Source organism: Liolophura sinensis, chromosome 9, assembly GCF_032854445.1.
Source record: "Liolophura sinensis isolate JHLJ2023 chromosome 9, CUHK_Ljap_v2, whole genome shotgun sequence".
Taxonomy (NCBI): Eukaryota; Metazoa; Mollusca; class Polyplacophora; order Chitonida; family Chitonidae; genus Liolophura; species Liolophura sinensis.
In genome coordinates this window covers 33,383,079-33,408,598 of record NC_088303.1, presented here as the reverse complement: position 1 = coordinate 33,408,598, position 25,520 = coordinate 33,383,079, and the positions used below count along the sequence as shown (strand labels likewise).

The window sequence follows — 25,520 nt, the reverse complement described above, 5'->3', positions numbered from 1 at the left end:
CAACGTTTCCGCATATGAAAGAGCAACTTTCAGTTTAATTTATGCGCATTTGTAAGTAGATTTTGCCTGAACGAACACCTTGCAAACATGAGAAAATGTTGAAGAATTACAGTAGTACCTGTTCCCCCTAAATATTACCAGCACGTCTTCCACATGTCTGTTAGCATTACTGATACCTAGGCATACGCAGTTCGCCATGTCAACAAATCTCCCACTATCTAGGTTACAACAGACACGGAAATCAATTCTATTGTCCCGTCCTTTACCTGCCAGCTTGATTGATGACAGTGTCCAGACAAATGGCAGTTGTAATTACCTTGTGATTGATGAGCATCAGTTGCACAGTACCTACAGTACAGTAGTACATACACAACAACACTATGGGACTGATCGGAACTCGACAGTTTTGTCCTGAATAAATGTTTCTTGGTTCACAGTACAATAAATGATCTGCGGTATGGGACATGGGCTGTCCTGCTGTAGGTGAGATGTCACCTTCGTTACGTAGTTGGAATGCCTACTGAGTGTTCTATTTAGTGTCTGTAGACAGTAACTTCATCTGCCTGTTGACTCAGAATTCATGAGCCAAGCCGCACAAAGCCATTTTTGACTTGAACAAAATTTAAATTCTCGTCATCGTGAGGTGTAACAGCTATTTTACCAAGCTTAGACATATTTACTATCTTGTAATCACAAAGCCTGTTAATGCATATTTTTCATCAGCACTCAGGATTTTCCAAACGTGTGCTCCAATATGAATTCGGGTTGGTTACTGTTACCAAGGCCTCATGAAGAGTCAGAGCAAGAGAGCCTGAACATTCTCTGCCCGAGGCCAGGATTGAAACCATACTTTGTGTGTCCCATCGATTGAAAGGCTTGCTCTGCCACAGTATTAAAGGCAAACAAAACACTAATGTGAAGTATATATAAGATGAAAGACCATTAAACACTGTTCATATAGAGTTGGATTTATTTTTTCAAAATTTGTCAACCTAGTTAACGGAATTTGAATCCTTACACTTTACCATGGCCCTTTCTGACCATATTGAGATGAATGTCACATGAAGTTTTTGCCACTAAAACCACAGACTGCTAAATTTCTGAATCTCTATATAGACCACTGTGGAATATGTTTTAAAACCATTTTACTCAAAAATTTCAGAAAAAAAAATAAATCAAAAATGTTTAATGGTCTTTCATCTGATATATACTGGTACTTCATTATAGTGTTTTCCTTGCCTTTAAAGTGAGAAAATAAATTATATTTCCATGAGCAAAAACTGTGACCCTGTTCATGAGATATACCAGCCCATGAAATTTTACACACCGAAAATCTGAGATAGACAAATGTTGATGGATATACATAATGAGGTCAATATCTTTGGTTGGTTGGGGAAAAAAAGGGCAAACAAATACATATACTGCAATACATGTATTACATTCTATGAACAGATAATTATAATACATGAATAGCAATGTAATACCTGTATTATATTGTATGAAAAAGATCATTATATGTATGACAAGCAATGTGCATATGAACAAACAATTATAATACATGTATTATATTGTATGACAAGGCCATTACATGTATGTAAAGCAATGTGCATATGAACAAACAATTATAATACATGTATTATATTGTATGACAAGGCCATAACATGTATGTCATGCAATGTGCATATGAACAAACAATTATAATACATGTATTATATTGTATGAACAAGGCCATTACATATCTGGTGATGTACATACGAACAGATAATTAAAAAATACAAGTATGTACTGGCAACATTCATAGCAAGGCTGACTGACCAATTAAAACAGTTATGGCATAGGCTTCATTGCAAAGGCATATCTGAACAGCTGAAGATTAATCTGCACAAGACGGTGTCGAGTTGAACGAATAACATACCTGGCATCTGTCAGCAACATAAAAAAAAATCTACACAACATATATTTCTGCAATATCAAATTACACAAGTTTGTGTATGATGAAAAAATTTGTTCAATCATGGAATTATAACTTGAATGAAGTTGGCAACCACCGTTAAAAACTAAAAGTTGCAAAATCGTACTATCATTCCAGTTCTTCAGAATGAAAGTGTCTCACCATTATATAAACCTTCAAATAACTATTTTCATGTTACTATGACTGCTCAATGCTTTAGATGGGGTTGTGTCAAATTTACAAGGATTGTAATGTTCTCAAGGAAAAGAATTTTAAGGTACATATTCAAAACTTGAACTTGCCAGTAATACGTAAGCATAAAATTGACAAATTTTAGAAAAGCAAATGAATTTAGAAAAGCAAATGAACAAGTACACGTTTAACAAAATGTACCATACACTTCAAGGCAAACTAACTTTGGTTTTCTAGAGATTGAAGTTTACACACTAGCCAAAAATACAGCACGAGATATTGAATCAAATCTTACACAATTGAGCCAAAAGATGCAATTTGGCTCCACAGTGTAGGACGTATTGTTTCCCCTAAAGAGCATTTTAAAGAGCAGACAGTCTGAGAGAAACTTTGTAAAATATTTTCAAAACTGTTTTGTCTTTATAACACAATTAATATCATATTAGTAGCAACTGGCAGGATCTTCCGTACACATAACCCCTTGTTCTAATCAGGCTACAGGGTTGTGTTTTAACTACCAATTACTGAGAGCAGTAAAAACTCATGTGATACCAGTACTGTATTTTCTTCATATGTAAAATTTGGTGCAAGAATAAATGCGTTATATATCCTCACCATAGGAGCAAAAAAAGAAGACAGAAAGAAGAAAACAAAACTGAAGAAAATGTACAGGACATATATAAAAGATCATTGCATTCAACAATAAAAAAATATCTGAATTACAAAACTCTAGAATTATAAACAAATTGGACAAATCTTACTGCATATACATAAAATTACTAAACAATTTGTTCCTTAGTGACTATTAGGATTAAAACAAAAGATTTCAACATTAAAATGAGGGAAAAAATGGAAATTTATAACTGGACCATAATAAAACAATACAAAGTAATATAATCCTCAAAACAAACTGGCAGTGATGGCATGTAGTTCTAATTACTATTTATTTCTCCTTTAACAGTGCTTGAAGATTTTAATCTTCAATGTATACAGTCAAATAAAGCTTAAAATTAATGTACATGTCAATTTGCATTCAAAATAAGATTGGCGTGCGTGCATATGTACCCATGTTGTACTATAGTACCTCTATTTCTTTGAAACCATCAGACATTTATACTTGCATGTATAGATTCAAGCCATACGTATATGTATACAAAAAATATAGAACTCAGATCCACTGCTTGCTCATAACAAATCGATTTATGAATTGCAATGTAAAATATTGCACACTCTGCCATGGGTTTAACAGTCCACAAATTTGTATGTTTCAATGTTTTGCCTGTTGGATGTGAGCTTTGTGAGTAGACAAAAACAGGGTCCAAGGCAATACCCACAATCAAGTATTGGTACTTGTTACAGAATCAACTCTGATTGGCCTACAGTGCAGATAGGGAATCCTGGGTTAAGGCAGAAAAACTTGGTCACACATCAGTGAACAACAAATAAAGTACCTAAACTTCAGCTTAGTCTACGATGACCAATCAAGAGAACAACTCGCTTTGCACTTTTCTTCAATCCACTCCATCTGAGCTATTTTTCTTCCAAAATATATATCCTGTCCACTTGATTTGAGCTAATCTCCTTCCAAAAGCTCTTCCAAGCCTTCTGAAAGTTCCAACTGAGGTGGAAGAGTTTCAGGAAGATTATCTAATGCCAACCAATTTTACAAGTTGCAAATCGAGTCAATTTACACATAGCAATCAACCAGTGATGATTCTGTACCCAGTTAAGACCACTGCTAAATGAGATTCTTCTAGGACAACCCATTAGCACAGCTTGATAAGCAATGGTATTCATAATTTCCAAGATCATAGCAAGAATGAAATCTCAGATCTACACATTGAATTTGAAAAATAAGTGCATGACAAGACTCAATTTATCTCAGTCTTGATGAGAATAATTAATTTAGTAATTTTTATAAGTGTTTAACCATGTAAGCTATACAATAAAACATAGCACAATTTTCCCATGTTGTTTTTATGGAGGATGTGAACTCATTTAGTGAGCTGTTTGGTATTCAGACAGTTTATGAAAAATATTCACCGATGATTGTACAAATTTTTAACAAGGTATAAAACATCTTTCTATGTCATAATGTAGATGACAAATGTGTTGACTTTAGCACCATCTTTTCACAGGGAATGTTTTGAATGATTCAGCAATGTACATGTGCAAATCTTTGTTTTCTTGGCATATAAAAAGGTCATGAGGAACTTACTCAATTCCATGTAAATGAAAATGAAAAGATAAAACAGTTTTTCACTAGTCTACTAAAAAGATTCTTCAAGTAATAAAACTTCCCAACATTCTTCAGATTCACATACAATGAAAACAAGTATCTTCACAACAGATCGAAAACAAGATGTATGTCTCCACCCCCTGGAAGAAACAAGGACTGTTGGCAGAGTTTATAAAGCTGTTCTCCAAATGGTAAACAAAAATGGTTTTACCAGTCACGATGATACCACAGAGCCATATGTCATTCCTTCATATATTCCACACAGAAAGTACAATTTTGTTTTTTACCAGTCACAATGAAGTCACTGGCTGACGATACAAAAGCAGAAGTAAAAATGGGGCTTCCATGAAATGACTCGTACCCCAACACCACTCAACGTGGAGAAACACATGAGTTTTTATCTGTCACAAAGGTTTATTTCACAAAGAAGCCACCTGCTGTTCATACTTAAGAAAATGTCACCATGGAACTTGCTTATGTTGACTTTGTACCCAAATCCCCAAAATCCACTCCACATGGAGGAGACATGATTTTTATCAGTCACACAAGGTCACTGACTTGCAGATATCATGGAATAAGTAAAGACAGGTCTTCCTTAGAATGACTTTGTACCCGAACTGCATTGCATATGGAAGAAACACGATTTTAATCAGTCACACAAAGTCACTGGCCGCAGATACCATGGAAGAAGTAAAACTAGGTATTCCTACGGTTGACTCTGTACCCGAACTGCATTCTACACGGAAGAAACATGATTGAAGTCACTGGCTACCGATGCCAGGGAAGAAGTAAAAATGGGGTTTCCGTAGGGTGCTCTTGTATTCCGACATCTGCGTCATCTGATCCATTTCTGAGTGTAAACTTTTTGACAACTTCTTGGACACTAAGTGGTTGACCTATCAGGAGAAAAGGAAGTACTAACTTATTGCATTGTCTCAATTTTAAGATTTCTCACAGGTACGTGTACTTCAGACTGAATTAACAGGAGGAGATTTAAAATATAGCTTTTTTATAGCATAGCAAACACATGGTCATAGCATTCATTGTATCCACTGATAAACTCATTGCTGTAAATCCTGCATCTCATCCTGAAATTATTGTTGGCTGATAAATATTTCAACTCTGTACGGATTATTGAAAATATTCCTGAAGACGATTAAAATACAATGCTGACCTTGAAATGTTTACTAACAATGAATATCAATAGTTTTGGCACAACTTTTTTTTCTGACAAAATAGCAGAAATGCAAACTTGGCATGTATGTCATCATGGTGTAGCGATGTACTAGTACTAAGGTTCAATTCAATATAATGTTTTGTTTAAAAGTTTGGCCAACTGATTTGGGATGGATCCTATTCTGGCAGGGGCCTAATGACATGCAGTGATATTTCCTTGGAAATGGCCTTGCTGGACACAGACAACTGGAAACACTTGTGTGTTACTGACACTTTGTAATTAATATATGTATGCTTGGGGTTTATGGTCGTACTTGACAATTTTTCAGTCATATGATGATGAGTTGTCATTAGGTGTGCGCAAAATTACTGTGTCTTCTTGTAGCAGGACGAGTCCATGCTGCCCAAGTGCTGCTGCCACTGATGTATTATGCCGAATACAAAAAAATCTTGCGTCTCCCGACTTTAAGGCAGATGCTCTAACCATGAGGCCACCGAATTGGTGCACTTTTTAATGAAATAATGACCACTTCTGGAACTTACCCTGTTGAGCATGGCACAGATGTCTTCATTTTTGGCATACTTCATGAAGATTTGGACGATGCCCTCTATGTACCAGCTACCTCTGTCTCGATTCCTCCAAGCATAATAACCTATTAAGAAGACCACAAGATGACATTTTAATTGCATGTTTTTAGGCAGTAAATGTTAAGTCACAGTTTTTTTTTTTTACCAGCTTGCACATGATAAGTCTGTACACAGATATGATTTTGTGAAACAGTCTTATGTTATAAGTCTGAAAATAGGGTATGAATTTCCCCTTTAGTGAAACAGAGGCCAAATAAGTCTGCAATAAGTCTTTACTAATCTTTACTTTTCCAAAAGGCTAGAAAGGAAATGTACTATTCAACTTTCAACACCACTAATATCTGTCCCAAATTTAAGAAGAATTAGGGTACATAATTCTTCCAATTTTTGAAACACTTGGTCTGTTCCTTTTAGTCAATATACATGCAAATGTAGCAGGAATGTTTAGTTTCTTTTTTTCACATGGTTAGTCCATCTAACGAACAACATAATTATATCTTTACTTTTCCAAAAAAATGGCAAAGAAATGTAATTCTTTGCTTTCAGCACAACTAATGTATGTCCTAAAAATTAGAAGAATTAGGGTCGACTTTGAACACGCTGTCGTGGATTTCCCCTAAAGTGAACCTATGAAATTGATTTTGGCAAATAACAATGAAAATAAAGGTCTACTTAATTAAAGGTGTAAAACATCTATGAGCTAAATCTGTCAGCTGTGTTCGATCATACACTTCCTTCGGCCTGTCAGCTGGCAGTCAAAGTTATTCTCCTTACTAATAACTAGTATCCAGTGATGCTCTGCTTATCTAAGTATGTCAAAGTTTAGAGCCCCAGGCTACAGACAGTGGCAAAGGCGCTAGTAGATGGTCAAGTAGAAGAGGGGGCATTTACACCCAGCAATAAAGGTACAATCTTCAGCGGAAAATCAATCCCCTCCCCTCTCAGCCCCTCCAGTCATATCTATGAAGAGTAAGAATATAACGTTCTAACAGGCATCCCTTTTCCACTGGAGTCTGGAAATCTGATTCTCAAAATATTCCCTTAAATCCAAAATTCACGGAATCAAAATAGAAAAAGTAGCACTAAGTGACTTTATTAAGACAATAATGATAATAGTAATGATGTGTAAGAATATTACATGAATCTAAATTTACATTCCCATGGATTCTCGTGAGATGAAGTTACACAAACGTCTTTGGATTTCGGAAAAATTACAAGAAAAAAAAAAAAAAAAAAAGAGCCCTGTCTGGCATATGTTGCTGCCAATTTCATAGGCTTTTCAATATCAATCCAAACCTGATGCTGTAGATCTTTGATGAAAATTATGTCATCTTTTCATTTCAACTACCCTAATTCCTCAAGCTTTTTACCTATGACAGATCAACACACAGAGCACATACTGAATTTGAAGACTACATCGGTTGGATTGGCCAGTCGCAAAGCATCACAAACTGTATAATTTTACTAGTCAACACAAAATAATGCCTTCAGAATAGGCTAAAAACTGCAAACATGCGAAAAGGATGAAGAATTACAGTATAAACATGCATCTATATTTCTTAATTTCTGACTTCTTTTCGTAAACAAAGCCATCTGTGATAGGGCTTGATATGAAGTAAATGAATATCAACACCCATTACAGGTAAAATGCTACACTGTTTGGGGGGGGGGGGGGGGAGAACATTATAAAGGGGAGGCAACTCTTACCTTCTTGTGTAGGGTAGCATATCAACATATCAGACTGAGATGGTATCCTAGCAACAGTCTCCGTCATGTCTGTACCACCATCTGTCTCGTCACACGACACGCCTTTGTCTAGCGCTCCTGCGGAGAAGTAAACATTTGACACTGACATTAATAACTCAGCTTAATAACCTTTTCAGTTATAGCCTGAGGTCGTGCTGGCATAATCACAGCCTTCACAATGCGAAGATTTCTCACAATACGTTTATGACCAGCCCATTTATGACCTCCTTCTATGGTTTCTACGTTATGGTCCAATGTCGCAGCAAAGAACACAGCAGAAACATAATCCTAACAAGACAATGGAGGTTCTAAGCAAGCAGACCAAGATAAAATCAAGAATCAAAATAAAATGTTGTCCATACATTTTGTTTTTTTTTTGGAAATAAGGTAGCAATGATTGGTTCAAAGCCACTGATGCACTGCCTACAATTGACTGATGTTGATGTCACAGGTCCTGAGGCACCTGATCATGTGGGATTAAACCCACATTGAAACAAGATTCTCAACTTTAATCTTTTTACTACATTCCTGTACAGGCATGTACGAAATTTTTTATCATCCGGTCCCGTAGTTTTTTTTTTTTTTGCTGCCACTGGCAGATAATAATTTTATACTGGTAATTAAAAATATCCAAAAAAGAAAAAAAGGCATTGGTTGGATTACCCAATTTTACGGCTTCTCAAAAAAGTATAATTTCATCAGGCTACACCCAATATTGCCTTCAGAATACGCTTAAATAAACGCCTTGCAAACATGTGAAAAGGTTTTCAGAATAACAGTATATATGCTCATGCATTATGTCGGGAAACTGATTTATGGTATGGCGTTGATTCAGTGTTAACAAAACATGTATTGTCTTCACTGTTTTAGAATCTCTTATCTTTGTTGTGAACAAATGAAACGTCTACCTGCCAAATTCTCCTAGAACAATCACGGTCCAAAGGCCAAGCTTAACATTCATGTATTATTTTCCAATTTTATTAAGAGATGTTTTTGTTCAAAAATAGCGCACTGAAATTACCCATACAACCTATTCATAGATCTGTGCATGCTTTTAGTCTCAACCATATAAAAGCTACACAAGCTAAAAGGTTCCCTACCAAGGGGAATGTCTAAAGGAAACATCTAGAAATTCGTTAGGGCTAATCACCAACAACAAGGCTGAGGTGAATGAGGTTTATTACTTCATCATAACATAAACAGGTCATAATCAGATAAATGGGAGTTTAAGACGGATGATTGCGGCCATATTGAATAACAGAGAGCAGTGACAAGTCTCAACACATTAACCAAGGCACTACTGTTGGCAGACTTTAATACCTATCGATCTAAATTTGAAAGAGATGTATTGATGACAGAAAGACAAAGAGAATGACAAATGGAAGGACAGACAGCAACATTTTTAATAAACTGACTGTGAGCACATTTCATACAGGCAATGATATTAAAAAAAAGTAAACAAATAAACCATACCTCCTCTGCAAGCCTGGACAAAAAATATTTTTGGCTTTCCCACCAGTCCTGGCGCATTAGCATTGTCAAACATGGCAAATATGCCCGACATTGGTATCTTCAGACCATCTGTACCGAAGATATAGCCCTCCTCTCCGTGACTCAGCAAGACTATGATGCAACAGTTGGAGTCATAATGAGACTCTTCTCGCGAAAAGTCACGCAGTTTCTCCACCATTTCCTGCAAAGAAAAAAAAAATAAATAACGAAATAAATAAATAGACAAGTACGTAAATGACTGGCACATCCCAAAACATGATTTATTGCACAGAGGAAATGAGAGTGAAACGGTATTTATACATGGAGCACATGGTTATTTCAAATGAGATAATAAAGCAAAACTGTTCACTGACAACTAAAAACTTCTGTGAAGCAAAATACTCCACAGTGTCAATCACAAAAGTCTTTAGAGTAATCATGCTGTCAAACCACAGCATCAACTCTAAATCTTAAAATGAAATTATACGATACATGAATAGGCATGAATGCATTTAACTTCTGTTTTCACAAAGGTAAAAAGATTGAAGACTGGATGTACTTGTAACAATGTGTAAAACACTCACCCAGTAACTATCTAATGTCTCTCTACAATTTCTTATTTTAACAAAGCTTTTTACACTTACATGTAAATAGCTACTCTTAAACCTGCTTTAAGCCACACATTGTGTGTGTTACTTTTAACAGTGACATAAAGCATAACTCCGCATGTAACACAAAGCAATATAAAAAGAAAAATATTAGCTGGCCCAAATGCTAAATTGGAAAATGAAGTCATTTTACATAATCCCTATCTAAGGCTGCCCTAACCCACAAAGTGTTTGACCACTGACATTGTGCCAGTTGTGGCAGATTACAAAAATAATATTTGATTCGGGCAGGATATTTTTTGATTTCTTTATAATTAACTTTAATATAACTTCATATGAGCCACGTCATATTGAAATACGTCTTCAAACTGCATCTAAAATTTTTTGAACTTAATTTTTATTTTTAATTTTTACCTTTTTTTTTGATCACTAATATTTTATTATTGGTCAAGGATTCTCTTCTATTTATGGCCGCACTGGCCATTGTGTGAGAGCGCCTGTACTCACCCGTGCTGTCAGACCATCAATGTCATTGTACACCTGCACATCAAAGTCCAGCTGGGTGAGCAGGTTCTTCATGTTATCTCTGTCAATGTCCGTCCCCTTCCTGGGGCCTCGTCCAACCACCTCGTTCACATTGAGGATGATAGCGTTCCCTCGGGGAATTCTGTTCATGGGGTATGCCTGGTGATAAAACAGAACAGCATCATCACTTACGCTTTTTAGGGCACGCTATTTGAAAAATCAGTTTAACCAGTAAATTTGAACACGTCTATTTATTTTAGATTTCAGCCGATGTACATAGTGATGTATTTTTGACTGTTTTCATGTTTAAAAAATCGAATTGTACACTTGTTTCTACTTGTTCATGTATTGTTGAAAGGAGCGCCTCTGAGAAAAGCAAGTTGCACAATTTGACAGAGCTACCCTTTTCAATTAAAGGTTTCATTAATTCCTTCATTCATGATACATGTACATGAAAGCAATGTGACATTAATAGTAAATGAGAAGAACAGAAGTCAAATTATTACTTATCCGACTGATCTCGTTTCACCTATTTCAACTGTTATGCTTGAAGTATGAAATGAAATTTTCAAGTTTTAAGTTTGCATTAATATCCATGGGCAGAACCAGAGGCAATCAGTAAATGGCGTTTCACATTCATGCAACACTGAAATTGTGCCTGATTGCTGACGGTTACAATGTTTTAATGTACAGACAGGTATGTGTACGTGCTGTTTTTTTTATCTTTGTTTACAAAAGTTGGATTTGTCATGCACACTAGAAACACTTATACTATAGCTTATACCTTTATATACTATACCTTTTCGCATATGAAAGAGTAACTTTCAGCGCAATTTATGCACATTTTTAACTTGATTTTGGAGACACAAAACTACATTGGTTGGATTGCCCAATTTCAGGCCTTCACAAGAGGTATAAGTTTATCAGCCCACACAAAATATGCTTGGATAAACACCTTGCAAACACACGAAAAGGTTGGAGAATTAAAGTTCTTTTGTTAATACTGCTTTGCTTAATCAACACAAACCCACAAAGTTCAAAAGTGTTCGATTTAATACAGTTTGAAATTCTTGTCCATAGCTTAGAAAAAGATTAGTTCAAAAAGTTAGAAGAGACAGCCCTCAAATGCCTGAAGCAGACACTTTTTTCACGGCATACTTCAAACTGCAGCACATTTCCCATAAATCAACAGTCCATTTACTGTTTCATTTGTAATGAGCAGAGGATGTCTTACACTTTTGTAGTTTTGAAGATAGAAGTATCTTTCGCATCGCTCCACTCTGACATTGACTGGTCCGTCTGTCAAATCTATCCCTTCATCCTCCGAGTCAGGGATCAGCTTCCCTGCTACAGGCTTTATGTTTCTTGGCTACTGAAGAAGAGAAGACAGAATGTAGAACTCATTAGATAGCCTGACATAATAACACACTCATGATACTGTACAGTAATTCGTTGATAAGATATGTGAGCACAACGATAACAAGACGTGTGCACACACCGATAACAAGATGTGTGCACACAGCGATAACAAGATGTGTGAACTCACTGATAACAAGATGCGTGAGCACACTGATAACAAGATGCGTGAGCACACCGATAACAAGATGTGTGAACACATTGATAACAAGATGTGTGAACTCATTGATAACAAGATGCGTGAACACACTGATAACAAGATGTGTGAACACTGAGCATAATATGTATGAACACAAATTTCAACAAGATCAGATCTACTGGAGTAATATTCTTTTTTACTCTTGGTAATGAACTTTCAGATTTTTAGATGCATACTCTCAAAACACTTTTATTCAGGGAAGTTCAGGACATCTGATTAAGATTTTTTTACAAATTTCCTGGAGACTTAAATACTTACCTGGCATGTCATTACTGTGAGAGCTGGAGGTGGAAGGTCGTTTGTTCATAGTATCTGAAGTGAAAAGTGAATAGAATTCTCTCTGTTTACATGTATTTTATGTTTTCTTAACCATACATTTATTGTAATATTTCATCAAGGCACGACTCATGTATTTCAAAAAACAGCGTATTGCTGAACCACTTCTGCTGTGATCAAGTTAGTGGGTACTCTTCCAATCAAGGGGGGGGAGGGGGGGGGGGAAATGCAGTTGATGCGGGTATAATCTGCATGGGTGAAGAACCATTACCCTGATAATAGCTTCAGCCAGAACTTGAATTCGGGCTATCTCATTTCAAATTTTCTCCTATTTTCCCTATTTCTCCCATGTTAGTTCTGTCCGAATAGGGCATCTCAAAAACAAAGAGGCACCCACCGGGTAAACCTATGACTCTGATGAAGTCTAATCACGAGCTGAGCCACACTAGTGATTACCTCTAATGAAGCTGGGGAAATACAAGTAATGGATCAAGTAACAAACCACACCCCTGATCAAGTGTGAAACCACTAGCATGAACCAGTCAGAAACCGCTGCTTTAATTAACTAACACACAAATGCTATGAACCATTTCAGGAATGGCATGGAAAATGAAATGATAAAAATGAAGAATTTTAAACGAAACTGAAAAAAAAAAAAAAAATTATTAATTACTAACTGTTAGGAAGATTCATTTGTATGTAGGCCAGGAAGTTTCCTATAAGTGGAAAGTTCCTTACTGTCAAAGGTAGGGATAATTCATAGTCAACTGTCACATGTAGGAAGTTTCCAAATGTCAAATGTCACAGGTGGGAAGTTTCCAATTGTCACAGATGAGTAAGATTCATAAAAAAACTGTCACAGGCGGGAAGTTAAAACCATCTAACGTAAGAAAGACTCCTAGTCAACTGTCACAGGTAGGAAATTTACAACTGTCAAAGATGAGGAAGGTTCCATGTCAACTTTCAGATGTAGAGTTCCCAACTGTCAAAGATGAGGAAGGTTCCAGGTCAACTTTCAGATGTAGAAACTTCCTCTCACAGGTGAGAAACTGACACAGGTGGGAAGTTTCCAACTGTCACAGATAAATGTGCGAAATCAACTATCAGGTAATTTCAATTGATTTAACTTACCTAAGCTGTCGGCTCTGTTCACATCAGAGGGATTGTGGGAGGAAGATCCGACAGAGGTACACGACTTGATGGGCAATGTTTGTTCTGAGTTGAGCTGGTATGGGGGTGGGGGCTCTGACAGGTAATGTTTTAACACCATTCTAGTCTCATTTTCTTCAAATGGTGGAGGGTTCCCATGAGTCAATTCCTCCTCTTTTTTCTCCCGTGTTGATTTGGAATAACACTGAATATTGTATCGTTTGAGATCATCTTCACGTATGGCAATGAGAATTGGGGAGGATCTGTCGAGTTTTTGAGATGTACTTCCTCTGGATGAACTGTCATCTTCGTCTTTTCCCAAATTCCCGTCACCACGAAGATAGAGTCTCACAAGCTCAGATTGATCGTCAGCTTCCAAAGACTCGCAGAATAAGTCGAACGCTTTCGGCCCCCTGGTGGGAAGGATATTCAGCAGGTCTTCCGCTTGCTGGTCTGGTGTTTTTCCATGCTGTTGGATACCACAACAGTATTTGAAATTATACAAAAACCACATAAATATAAAATGAAAACAAATCGGACTGCCTGAAACCTACAGTCTGTAACCAGCTGGTACACAGAAATACTTTGCTTGACATGTTATATTTTTAAAATTCTTTCCAGTTTAACACAATGTTAAATGTATACAGTGCTAAAGATTCAGGCCCACCAATGCAGTCGCTGTGAGTTCAAGTCCAGCTCATGCTGGCTTTTGGGAAGGTCTGAAACAACCTGCGGATGGTCGTGGGTTTCCCCCAGGCTCTGCCCACCATAATACTGGCCGCCGTCGTATAAGTGAAATATTCTTGAGTACGGCGTAAAACACCAATCAAATAAATAAATAAATAAATAAAGATTTGAGTGCTGGGGACTTTATTTACCATTAGCTGACAGACCAGGAATACTATGCCTAGCGAGTTAAAAATACACACATATACTTATATTTAAAAATAAAAACCCATCATCAGTTCATCCTCTACCTGTATGGTCCGGACCATTCGGCCACTGAGAACTTTGCGAGCGATCAGCTGGGTGAAGAGACCATCTCTCATGTTCAGATTTTCTACCAACTCTGGCCTGCGAGTCACCAAGATGTCTTTGTGCCTGGTATCCATGCTGTTTCACCAAACTGTCCAGACCAGCAAGATTTCTTCTCAGTCCGAATTTTCCAGACACATTAGATGTGCATCTAACTACGGCCAAGTCAACCTCACCTTCTCCATCTGTTCTGAATAAAGGTAAAATATGTTATCCGATTGCTCATCTGATATTCTACATCAGATACCTGTGCAAATATAAATTTTTGTGGCAAGGCTACCAAAGAGTTCATCTTCAAGAGACGAACGCAAAATTTCTGCTCAATCACTTAAACAATTCCTATAAGAAGGATCCTACTGCACAAGAGACTAAGTCATAAATTTTACCATAATTTATGGTAATTAATATGCCCACTGAGCATCACTGATGTGGTCTTGCATTGAACAATACTAGAAAAAAAACTGAAATACCACCCCCTAAAATTTTTCTTCACAATGATTCCAATACACAAGAATTAGTGAATTTAGTAATTTATGATAATTAGTGTGTACACAAGGCATCAACAATGGAACACCTCCTGGTGTTATCATGCTTTACATGTATGCAAAACTGAGCTCCATATACCTGCCTACCCGTAGCTGCCTATTTTTAAATATTCTTACCATTTAAATCAATAGTAATTGTGACATAATTACTTTCAATTCAGTCGCCTACAAGTACTTTTCTACTCTGACCTCCTCCAAGTCTAAATGAAATACCCTGACCACCCCTAACATTTAGCTCTTATTCAACTATGATGCTTAAGGTCTGACATAAGCTACGTCTGTACTTGGTACAGGTGAGATAAGAAGAAGCTTTCAGTATTAAAGTAAAATTCTTAAAAAAAAGTGAAATGGCTTAACATTTATCAAAATTGCAGGTAACTAACATTGAATGAAAATGAAATACAACATATTTGAATACTGTAAACCTTTTCAACAACTGACCATGACAATGAACATGACCCCAAAAATGATTTATTTGTGTCAATAAAGAAGAGTGAGTGAGTGAGTGAGTGCTTAGGGCTTAATGTCGTACTTAACAATTTTTCAGCCACATGACGACGAAGCAATCCTTAGTGTTCATGTAATGTGCCTCCTTGTTGCAGGACGGATTTCCATCGCTCTCTTTTATCGAGTGCTGCTTCACTGAGACGACTTACCGAAGGCAAGTAAGCCGCCCTGCTCGAGCCATTATACTGATACAGGTCAACCAGTTGTTGCACTATCCCCTTCATGCTGAACGCCAAGAGCGGAAGTTACATCTTCCTCTTTTAAGATCTTAGGTGTGAATCGACCCAGGACGCTCTACCAACTGTGCTATTGGGGTCGGTTCGATAAAGATGCAAGTCTCCTAAAACTGTGAAGATTATTTCTCTACACCCAACATTTCTCTCAGAATGTTTCAAAATAATGGTCATAGAGACGGATGAAAACATTGAAGAATTAGGGTATATAATTAATTATTGTGACAATTTTTGTTTTTCATCACAAAATGATGCACTTGAATATAAAAAAATTTCCAAGGAGGCCTATACTGCTTTGAACATATCATAATAAACAAGGCAAATAAAGGAATTTAATCAAAAAACTAATTAAATGGCGAAAGGGAACCCAATAGTTAAGTTATAACATTTATTAAAATGAAAGTTTACCGTAAATTGTATCCATATTATAATCTAAATAATGCTGCTTGAAACACCGATCAAAACAATACACGTATATATGGGCCACTTTCAGGAAAATACACAAATAATGGTAGACATTTTTTTTTTTTTTGAATTTCAAATTTTTACATAATGATTTGTTAGTTTAGTGTAGTATGAAATGCTAAAAACAATGTTTACAAGTTTTTTTTTATGAAATAGCACTGACTTTGTTGAAAACCCTACTCATTTAGTAACATATACTCTGAAGAGACCATTGCATACCATTAGCATGGTAAAAGTGACAAAGTCTGGTAATTTCTGATAAACAACTTATCCGTTGCAAACAAGAATTTAAATCTATAACAGTAAGAGTATTTGCTTGTATGCTATATTTTTTTTACAATATTATTTTCAAAAAAGGTTGATAGACCTTGGATTGTCTTCACCCTTAACATTTTGGTCATCAAGAGCATTTAAGTCACTAAGTGCCGACAGGGGAAGCTACTGTATTTGTTTTGAAGCACCTGGATGTTAGTCAACCATTTTGTTCCTAAACATCAACAAGACAGCACAAAACAACAAAGCTGCATTTATCCGAAATGTCATACAAATACGCTGCGTTTAACCATTTCAACATAGGTTGAATTATGCAGAAATGTGGCATTTTACAGAAACTACCAAAGTTACTAATGCATGCTTGAGAGATTATAAGCTCTAACTGTTAGAGTTAAATGCCCAGATTAGTCTAATTCTGACAAAATGTGTCTTTACTGTTATCAAACTTTGTCTTTACCGTTGCAAGTTGAAGTAACGGCAAAGACAAACAGTGGTAACGGTAAAGACTGATGCCTGTTTAATGTTAATGAACATCTACAGTTTCTTTATTGTAAGTTTCTAAACAGCATTCATCTACGTTTCTAATATCACTTATGTCATGTAAAGAAAACTCAGAAGAATTTTTTCATTGTTTTTCAACTTAAAATACGTGACAATATGACCATAATCTTCATTTTATAAAGTGATTTACTAATTAATCTACACTGATGCTGGTAAAATTGCTTTCAGTGGGATTAGTCTACAGATGCAGTGTTTACCAAAAATTTGGAACACTTAAAATTCGTTTTAAAAATGTAGTTCACCATACCCTGAATATGGATGTCTACCTTACCACTGTATTATATTTATTCACCATAAGTATATTTACAGTAAACATGCTTACAGACAATAAAGCATGGCGGAAATCAGGTCACAAATAGCTTGATCTATCCTGGGGAAGTACAAGTATAAAAGATGGCGGTAGTTTTAGGTGACTTAATAATAAAAATAATAACAGAGTAAACGTTTTACATTTAAGAAAAACACAATGCAGTGTAACATGCCAAAAGAAATGCTGTAGTGCATGGCTGTGAGACATGTATGTGTTTGAAAATAAGTCAGAATTGTTTCATCAAGTAATCTTTTATTTTGGATGTGGTTAGTAGGTGTAACTATTGACAAGGTTACTGGATAAAAGTCACAGAAGTATTAAGTTCAATTGGCTGCATGTAGAAGTAATTCTGGGCTACACATTAAGTGTTTAGCTGTGACTATTGATAAAGTTATTTTAGTAAGTCACAGAGACGGTAAACAGCAGGGCCCAGTTGTTTAAATGTGTATTAGCAATTAAGCCTGATAGAAGCCTTAGCCTGAACAAAATCCCATTAGTTTCGTATTAGTCCATGGGGATCATATTTCGAACTGAGTAGAGAGACAGGTTGGAAGAGTGGAGGAATGGATATAGGTTAAGACATTGTGTTCTGGTTGGATAATTGTGCATATCCTTTAATAAATACTCGGCCTCAATCTGCTCCCTGAGGTCAGTGGTGTGTGGCAGTGTGCCAAGACAAGGACTTCAATACTGAATTTTAGTTTTGCTAAAAACTACTAAGAATTCTGCTTTGCTGGTGTGAGGGAAGCCTCTAAGGCAAACATAGTAATAAAGGAAAACATTATTCCCATCACCTTTTGAGAGTCACTATTTTTTTTATAGTTCTTTAACACTATTTAGACATTTTCCTGAAAATGACTCTCATAACATTCTATGCCACAGCTACAAATGATAATCTGAATATTCATCAAAGCTTCTAACAAACGTACACATACCAATAAACGATACAAGTACCAATAAACGATACATGTACTAATAAACGATACATGTACCAATAAACGATACACATACCAATAAACAACACATGTATCAATAAATGATACTCTTTCCAATAAACGATACATGTAACAATAAATGAAACACGTACCAATAAACGATACAAGTACCAATAAACGATACATGTACCAACAAACGATACATGTATATTATCTACACAATGATCTACACCTAACCATATGTTCATCATTATCTGCAACAATATACCAAGACAATTAGGAGTACATGTGGTGTCATTATACATAAGCAGTGCATAATTGACATGCGCATAGATAGGCCTACATTCTGTGAGCAGCATTATATGGTGTATTTATTAGGTGACCCAGCAGTGAAATCGTTCGGATTTTTATTATTTTTCTTCTGTTTTTTTTTTAAAGCTTTTTGAAAGCTTTAAGAGCTGTAAAAAGAAAAGTTTTTATTGGATGTTGCTAAAATTTGGTGATTTTACGAATATGGTTACAAGGCAAATTATGGATGTTTTTCGTTGACTTTGGGCATGTTAAATGGCAGCCATCTTGGATTTTAATCAAAACCTTTAAAAATCTTCTTCTCAAAAACCAACGAACGGATTCTTTTGAAAATTGATATACTTGTACAGTGATCTCAGTTATAACAAGTTTGAAAAAATCTTGGACACACACTGAAAATCGCCACTGGTCGAACTTATGATATCATAAAAAAGCTTCTAAGTTTGATAATGTTTTCATCTATTCTGGTGTATTTGGCAACGCTGATTCCGAATCTGCTTTTGAAATATGGCCAAAAACCTTTTTTCAGTCACGTGATTTCAATGGATTGTAACTCGAGAACTACAAAAGCTACATATCTGAGACTTGCACCAAATTGTAGCCCAAGACATGAAGTTTCAGTTAAACGCCAACGGATATGAGCTACGACCTAAAGTTTTCTTGCTAATAATATTTAAATAACACCACCCTACTTCAGAAATAGAAATGTAAGCCTGCGCATTTAACATAGACTTTGGAGGTAACTGTGTATTACTATAAATGTGCTGAAGGTAACCTGCCCCATAGGTCGGCCGCCTGTCACTCAAACTAAAAAAATGAACAACTCCCTCCTCTCCACAGCTAAAACGTATCAATGGACCATTTTCATGTTTTCACATAAAGCCAGCCCTATTTGCAATGCATCATGGATTATTCTCAACAATGCTGACAGCATTCCCCAATACCCCCGTGCTATCAGGTATATGAGTCCAAAGACATGGTGAAATATACAAAAAATGTCTTGACAAGTACCTTGAGTCATGACCAGCCCAAAGCATGTTACTCTTACTAGGTCAAATTAAACCGCTAAAGAAATATCGCGGTTTCCAGTTTCTATTCAGGTTTGGACCTTACATGCCCATGAGGAAGAGACAGGCTGTAGGATCTCGCACAGAAAAGTTACTACGAAACCGTATGCCATTTAGACTGAGGATCTTTTTTAAAGAAAACAACACACAACACCACTTATTCTTTTTAACCATTTAGACCAAAATTTCATATCTTAATACATGTAATCTCCTAACATTTCCTGTCACCTACATGCACTCTGTCCTCGCTCGCTCTCAAAACTGAACTGAGCCCAGGCAAACCAGTTGGGACACTAGAATGGGGTGATTGCCATCATCTAACTTGATCAAGACGCTGTGGTAGTTTTCAGCACTAGACACACTGAATATGATATCTGGTAGTGTTGGTTCAAACCCAGTTGATTATTTTTCAGGCTTTTTCTCCATGTTGCCTGTTTTTGTAACTACTATTACAATTTGTACATGCAGGTTGAATGCGTTGAATTTTACATTGTCTGTGTACTTCCACAGTTGAATAAAGCTACATGTATTTGTCATTATGTGTGTTAGCATCTGTTGGTAAACATGTTTTCCAACTGTTAATTTTTCCGATCATGCCAAATCAGTTCAGTGAATTACTTTCACAGTGTTTTCTTATTTGACCTTCAATTCGGCCTTGATGCTTGGCCACCCGTATAGCAATAAGGAATATAACAACTTTAATCTGATTTCTTCTTAACGTCATATTCAAGAATATTTCACTCATATGACGGCCACCAAAATTATACTGGGGAGAAACCCACAACCATTTACAGGTTTGGCATTATATGAAAATGTTCAGTAATTATATACATGGATTCTCATTTGTTCATTCTTGCTACTGTTTATGGCTAGTAAAACATTTAAAAAATCTGAATATGCAATGAAATGAACTCCATCAGGGCCATATCTAGAGCTATATTAGTTCTGGCAAAAATTTGGGCTGCAAAACTGCTTGGTGCCCAAACTACATGTAACCAAGATGTAGTAAAACTAACAAGCACATGTAAATATGATGGTTTACCAATAAAAAGTTAAGTTTTCATACACATTTCTTTCTTTCACAGATTCAGAAGCTCCCGGAAGGATTCATTTTGTTGTGTTTCATAAAATTTCTTCATGCACACGGTCACAATGTCTCCTTTAAAGTTTGGGGTCAAATTTTCTCAAGATATGGGCCTGTCAAGATGAAAAATACTTAACACCTTTGGTATGAACTAACTATAATTTGGCGCAAACTGAATGTGACTGTAAAAAGGATAGTAATATTTAACAAACATTCAGTTTAAGTAAAAAAAAGGAAAAGAAAAGAAAATGCTTTGTAGAGTATTAAGAATGTGGGCTTCCAGGAATCTAGCTCTACGAAATAAAGCATAAGCGACAAACCCTGCGACCATGAAATAAAACAGTTGGGTTAAAAGCTGTAGTCAAACACTGCCAACTTTCATTTTCCCCGCTAAAACTCCAGTGACATGGTTTCACCCTGCATGACACATGGAGCTAAAATTAACTTTTTGTGTCAGACCACTAAGACTATAGAACTATTGTAATGAAGTGGGAGCACTGGGCTTCCCAGTGAAGGTACTGTAGAACCCATGCCTCCAGCATTATTCATCAACCACATCTCGTCACAGGCTTCCCTTACAGACCTGTTTCGTGACCCAAAAAATGCATACATATAAGATGTGAAACAAAGACCGCCTCACCTACCACATTACATAACACTTGTGCATCTCTTCCCTGAGGTCTCCTTTAAAGTTTCGAATGCATGGATGTACACTTCCTACAAATTCCTGCAAGTGCCTAATTTTTACAAATGCTAGTCTCATCTGACAGTCTCATGGGAGTAAGTCAGTTTCAAAAATTTAAACCCTGAAATATTATTGTTTGAAAACAAAGCAGGCCTTAACATGCCTGAGCTTGTCACAGAACCCAAGGGGAATTCCCTACTCACACTAAAGATGCCCCCCAGCTGTTGCTATAGAAACCACATGGGGTTAAGCTTGTTCAAACAGAGGTCAGAGTGAAATTTACATCAGGCAGCCCTCTCTGTCATAAACAGTGGGGCTCTACAATGGGGGGGGGGGGGGGTATCAGGACTTGACAAGCAGGTGATTCATAGCAGTCGGCCTACGATGTGGCAAACTATGCAGATCAATGAGACTCTACCAGCAATCAGGTAACTACATGTAGTCTTGTAACCATATCTGTACAGCTTTGTGAATCTTTACTAAGAACATACAAGCTGATCACGCTGTTCACTTAGAAGAAGATTTATTAACATTTCCTATGTTAAAATATGATCAACCAAGGTTTACATTAAGTTACTGTGAGTATTGCTGCTATTTTTTTTATAACCCCAAAACCCAATAAATGTCAAAGAAAAAGTAAAATTTTGATAAAAACATTCCAGAACCCACTACACGAATTCTTCAACCGTTTCACAAGTTTACAAGGTGTTTATTCAGGCATAGTCTAAAGGCATTATTCTGTGTTGACTGATAAAGCTATACTTTTTGTGAAGCCCTGAAATTGGCTTATCCAAACAATGAAGTATGTCCCCAAGAACGAATTAAAAATGTGCATAAATTGCATGGAAAGTTACTTTTTCATACGCTAAAAGGTTGAGGAATTAGGGTATATTTTATGGGCAGATGGTTCATTGTATTCAACATTGCTCCAGTTATCTGACATTGAACACTGATGTTGATCATCTGGGTAAGACATGAGCTACACTTAGACTTTATACAGGTAGGCTAAAATGCCAGCATACCAAAGTATACAAGTGCGGCAGACATACATCTACGTGTATATGGACTTCGAGTATTAAACTAATGGGTTTATTTGGGTTTCCAATCTTACGTGTGTGTGATTACTGTTATATATGTACCATGATTCCTAAACTAGGCCACCCTAAAAAAAATTTTTGTTGGGCATTACCCGACTCTGTAATAGGGCCAGTTGGTAAGAATTTGTTCTCTTTAATTTTTTCATTCCGACTAATGAAAAAGATAGGTTTTTAAGAAGTTAACACATAGAGAAAGGAATAGAAAAAAAATATATCCAAATTATAATGAAAATTAGAGTAGAACCCCTACAAACATATTTTCAATGATGTCCTAGTTGCAGAGAGCTGCACATAGTGCAGAGGCATCAGAGTATTTAAACATCTGTTATACAGATGAACGTGTAGCTAAATTTAAAAAACAGCAGCAGCTGAATAAAATTTTAAAGGAAATTCAAAACATAATAAAACATTCTCAAACTTATGTATATATTTGCCACAGATGTATTTAATTGGTAAGTGTTTCACAAAGTATATCCAACTCGTCACATGACAAACTTTCACCCTATAAAATATTACATTTTTACGAGCAAACATGTCATAAATTATTCCTTTTGACGCTACAACTTATATTTTCTACCAGGATATCATCCCACCTTCCTAAGAAACCCCAGCAAACCTTTCTAAGTTCAATAAAACTATCAGAATCAAGACAATATTGTCCAACATAGTCATGGGCAAAATTTTAGATTGTTTAGCCTAACAAGTATATTAAAAATGTGATATATGTTTCATTCTTCTAAGGAATGATTGTGGTTTTAAGATACATCAGCAGTACTACAGCTGTACATCTACACTACAGTAAGGCCATATCAGGACTTTGAAATGAAAGTGTCTATATAATTTTTAAAAGACAAAAATATCTTTAATTCAGAACAATCAAGCTGAGAAGACTGTGATGCAGTGAATTATGAATATGTATATATTCTGTTTTCATCTTGTACAACTGTGTTGGATGATAAGTCTTTACATATTAAATGTTTAGTAGGATTGATTTCATTATGGTTTACATGTTATTGTTATGTACACATCTACATATACAATGTATAGTGTGCTATATATATCAAAAGGCTGTAACTGTAAACTGTTTTAATCTCGCTTGTACTGAGATGCTCCTTTTTTTAATTCTAAGTAATGTTTTCATACACGTCAGCTCATAAATATGCCATGAAGAGTGTTAATTGTTGCACTGGAACATGCACTGGAAACCTTCTGTACTTCTCAAAGAAAACATTTAATCCAGCAATTCTCAATGTGTATGATATGACAACAACCAGGTTAGATTCTTGCAGACAACAGTGAACTGTCCAAAAATGGTACTACAAACTCTCAGGCTCAAATCCATGAATTCTGGCCATAATTCTGTTTGAATCTAGTTTCAGAATAACACTGAAAAAAACCAGCATCATCTGATGAGGTTATTAATGGTGAATTGCAAAAGTTTTTAGTCTAAGTTATCACAGAAAATACAGTCAAGTGCAGAGGTCAAACTGTTTGATATTTCAAGCTCTTCAGAGTGCCGAGCTCAACAAATATTAAGGTCATCCAAAATGATTTAATGGTGTATTAGATTTCATTTTGAAACATTGCAACACAACATGGAAGTGGATACATACAAAAAACAATCATTTATGATTCTGAAATCATGAGAACTTTTAAAATATTCGCATCATCGTCATCTTCACAATATTGGGTCATCACCTCTGAGTTCCTAAAAATGAGTGAACAACCACTCATTTGACCTAACAGTGATGATTGTGATACATTTTTTGTTATTTTGGTAATTCTGCTCAAATGTTGGAATTTACATTATAAATGATGTGGTCCCCAGCAATGCTCAAATTCCCAGTGAAGCGATGCAGTCTAATTTTTTCGGACCTGCCCTCTATGTTGGACTAGACTGTAATAAAATTACTTGCTCAAAACACAGGTGACCACATACCATGACATTATATTCTGAATAGTGTACAATTTGCTAAAAAACGCCAAGTCAATTTTGGAATGTTTTGCTCAATTTTGACTACTCAAACATGTCAAGTGGCACAAATTGTACAAACTGACACCTGTTTTGGACTGCAGACATTCATTTACTTTAGTATCAGATACGGTGTAAAACGGTGTATGGTTTACCATTGCTTTGAATGTTTCTACCTTTGCCTATACTCTAGTAGAGCTATGAATCCTTACATTTACTTTTCTTGGGGAAGTGCCAGAGTACTTACCTTGTGTATCATGTCAAAGTACAGATCTGCACAAATATGCATGCCACAGTTTCGGTGGCCTCACTTTATCACCTCACCCTATCCATTAGCAACCTGTACGTTTTTAAAAATAATCGCCTTACGTTAAAACAAAACCTATTTATCATGATAGCCGGCATGTCCTAGGCTAGCTGAGATAATATACATGTAGTACTAACTAAACTTCTAGAGGGATGTTTCTTTTTGTCAAAATACATCAACTGATGTGCCATTTTCTCGCCGAGCGTTGTACGTTTCAGTTTTGCTTTGGGTATTAATGGCTAGATCTGAATAAACTTGGAATGCAAAGTTACACACAAGTGGCTCGCACAACAGAACAACAACAACACAACACTGCTTAGAACTTCTAGGCTGGGTTTAGGTCACATTAAAACTGGCCAAACGCATCCAGCCCCGGTATCATAACAGGTTCGCCACTTACCTTTCTCTTCTGAAACTCATAAAAGCTTTTCAGATTTCCCGTTATCTTAAAAAACGACGATGTCGCTGAAAGAGCTACATTCCCGCCATTAGAATACTAAGGGACATAACTGTGTAACAAAAAGACGTTCTAAGCATAAAAGAGGATCCATTGGGTTTACTGTGTGTTTTTCACCGTGT

The 25,520-nt window shown here is 36.1% G+C and overlaps 1 protein-coding gene across 1 annotated transcript; it reads right to left on the bottom strand.

Moving 5' to 3' along the window:
• Window positions 1-1,556: 1,556 nt before the first annotated feature.
• On the bottom strand, window positions 1,557-25,417 carry LOC135475800 (caspase-2-like). The gene is made up of 11 exons (XM_064755739.1): window positions 25,342-25,417; window positions 14,534-14,776; window positions 13,539-14,025; window positions 12,390-12,443; window positions 12,063-12,085; window positions 11,751-11,885; window positions 10,499-10,675; window positions 9,366-9,585; window positions 7,854-7,970; window positions 6,102-6,211; window positions 1,557-5,278 (listed from the first exon to the last, which is right to left on the bottom strand). Exons 2-11 carry the CDS (start codon window positions 14,666-14,668, stop codon window positions 5,144-5,146), a joined length of 1,593 nt encoding a protein of 530 aa, XP_064611809.1. The 5' UTR covers window positions 14,669-14,776; window positions 25,342-25,417; the 3' UTR covers window positions 1,557-5,143.
• Between the last annotated feature and the right edge of the window lie 103 nt (window positions 25,418-25,520).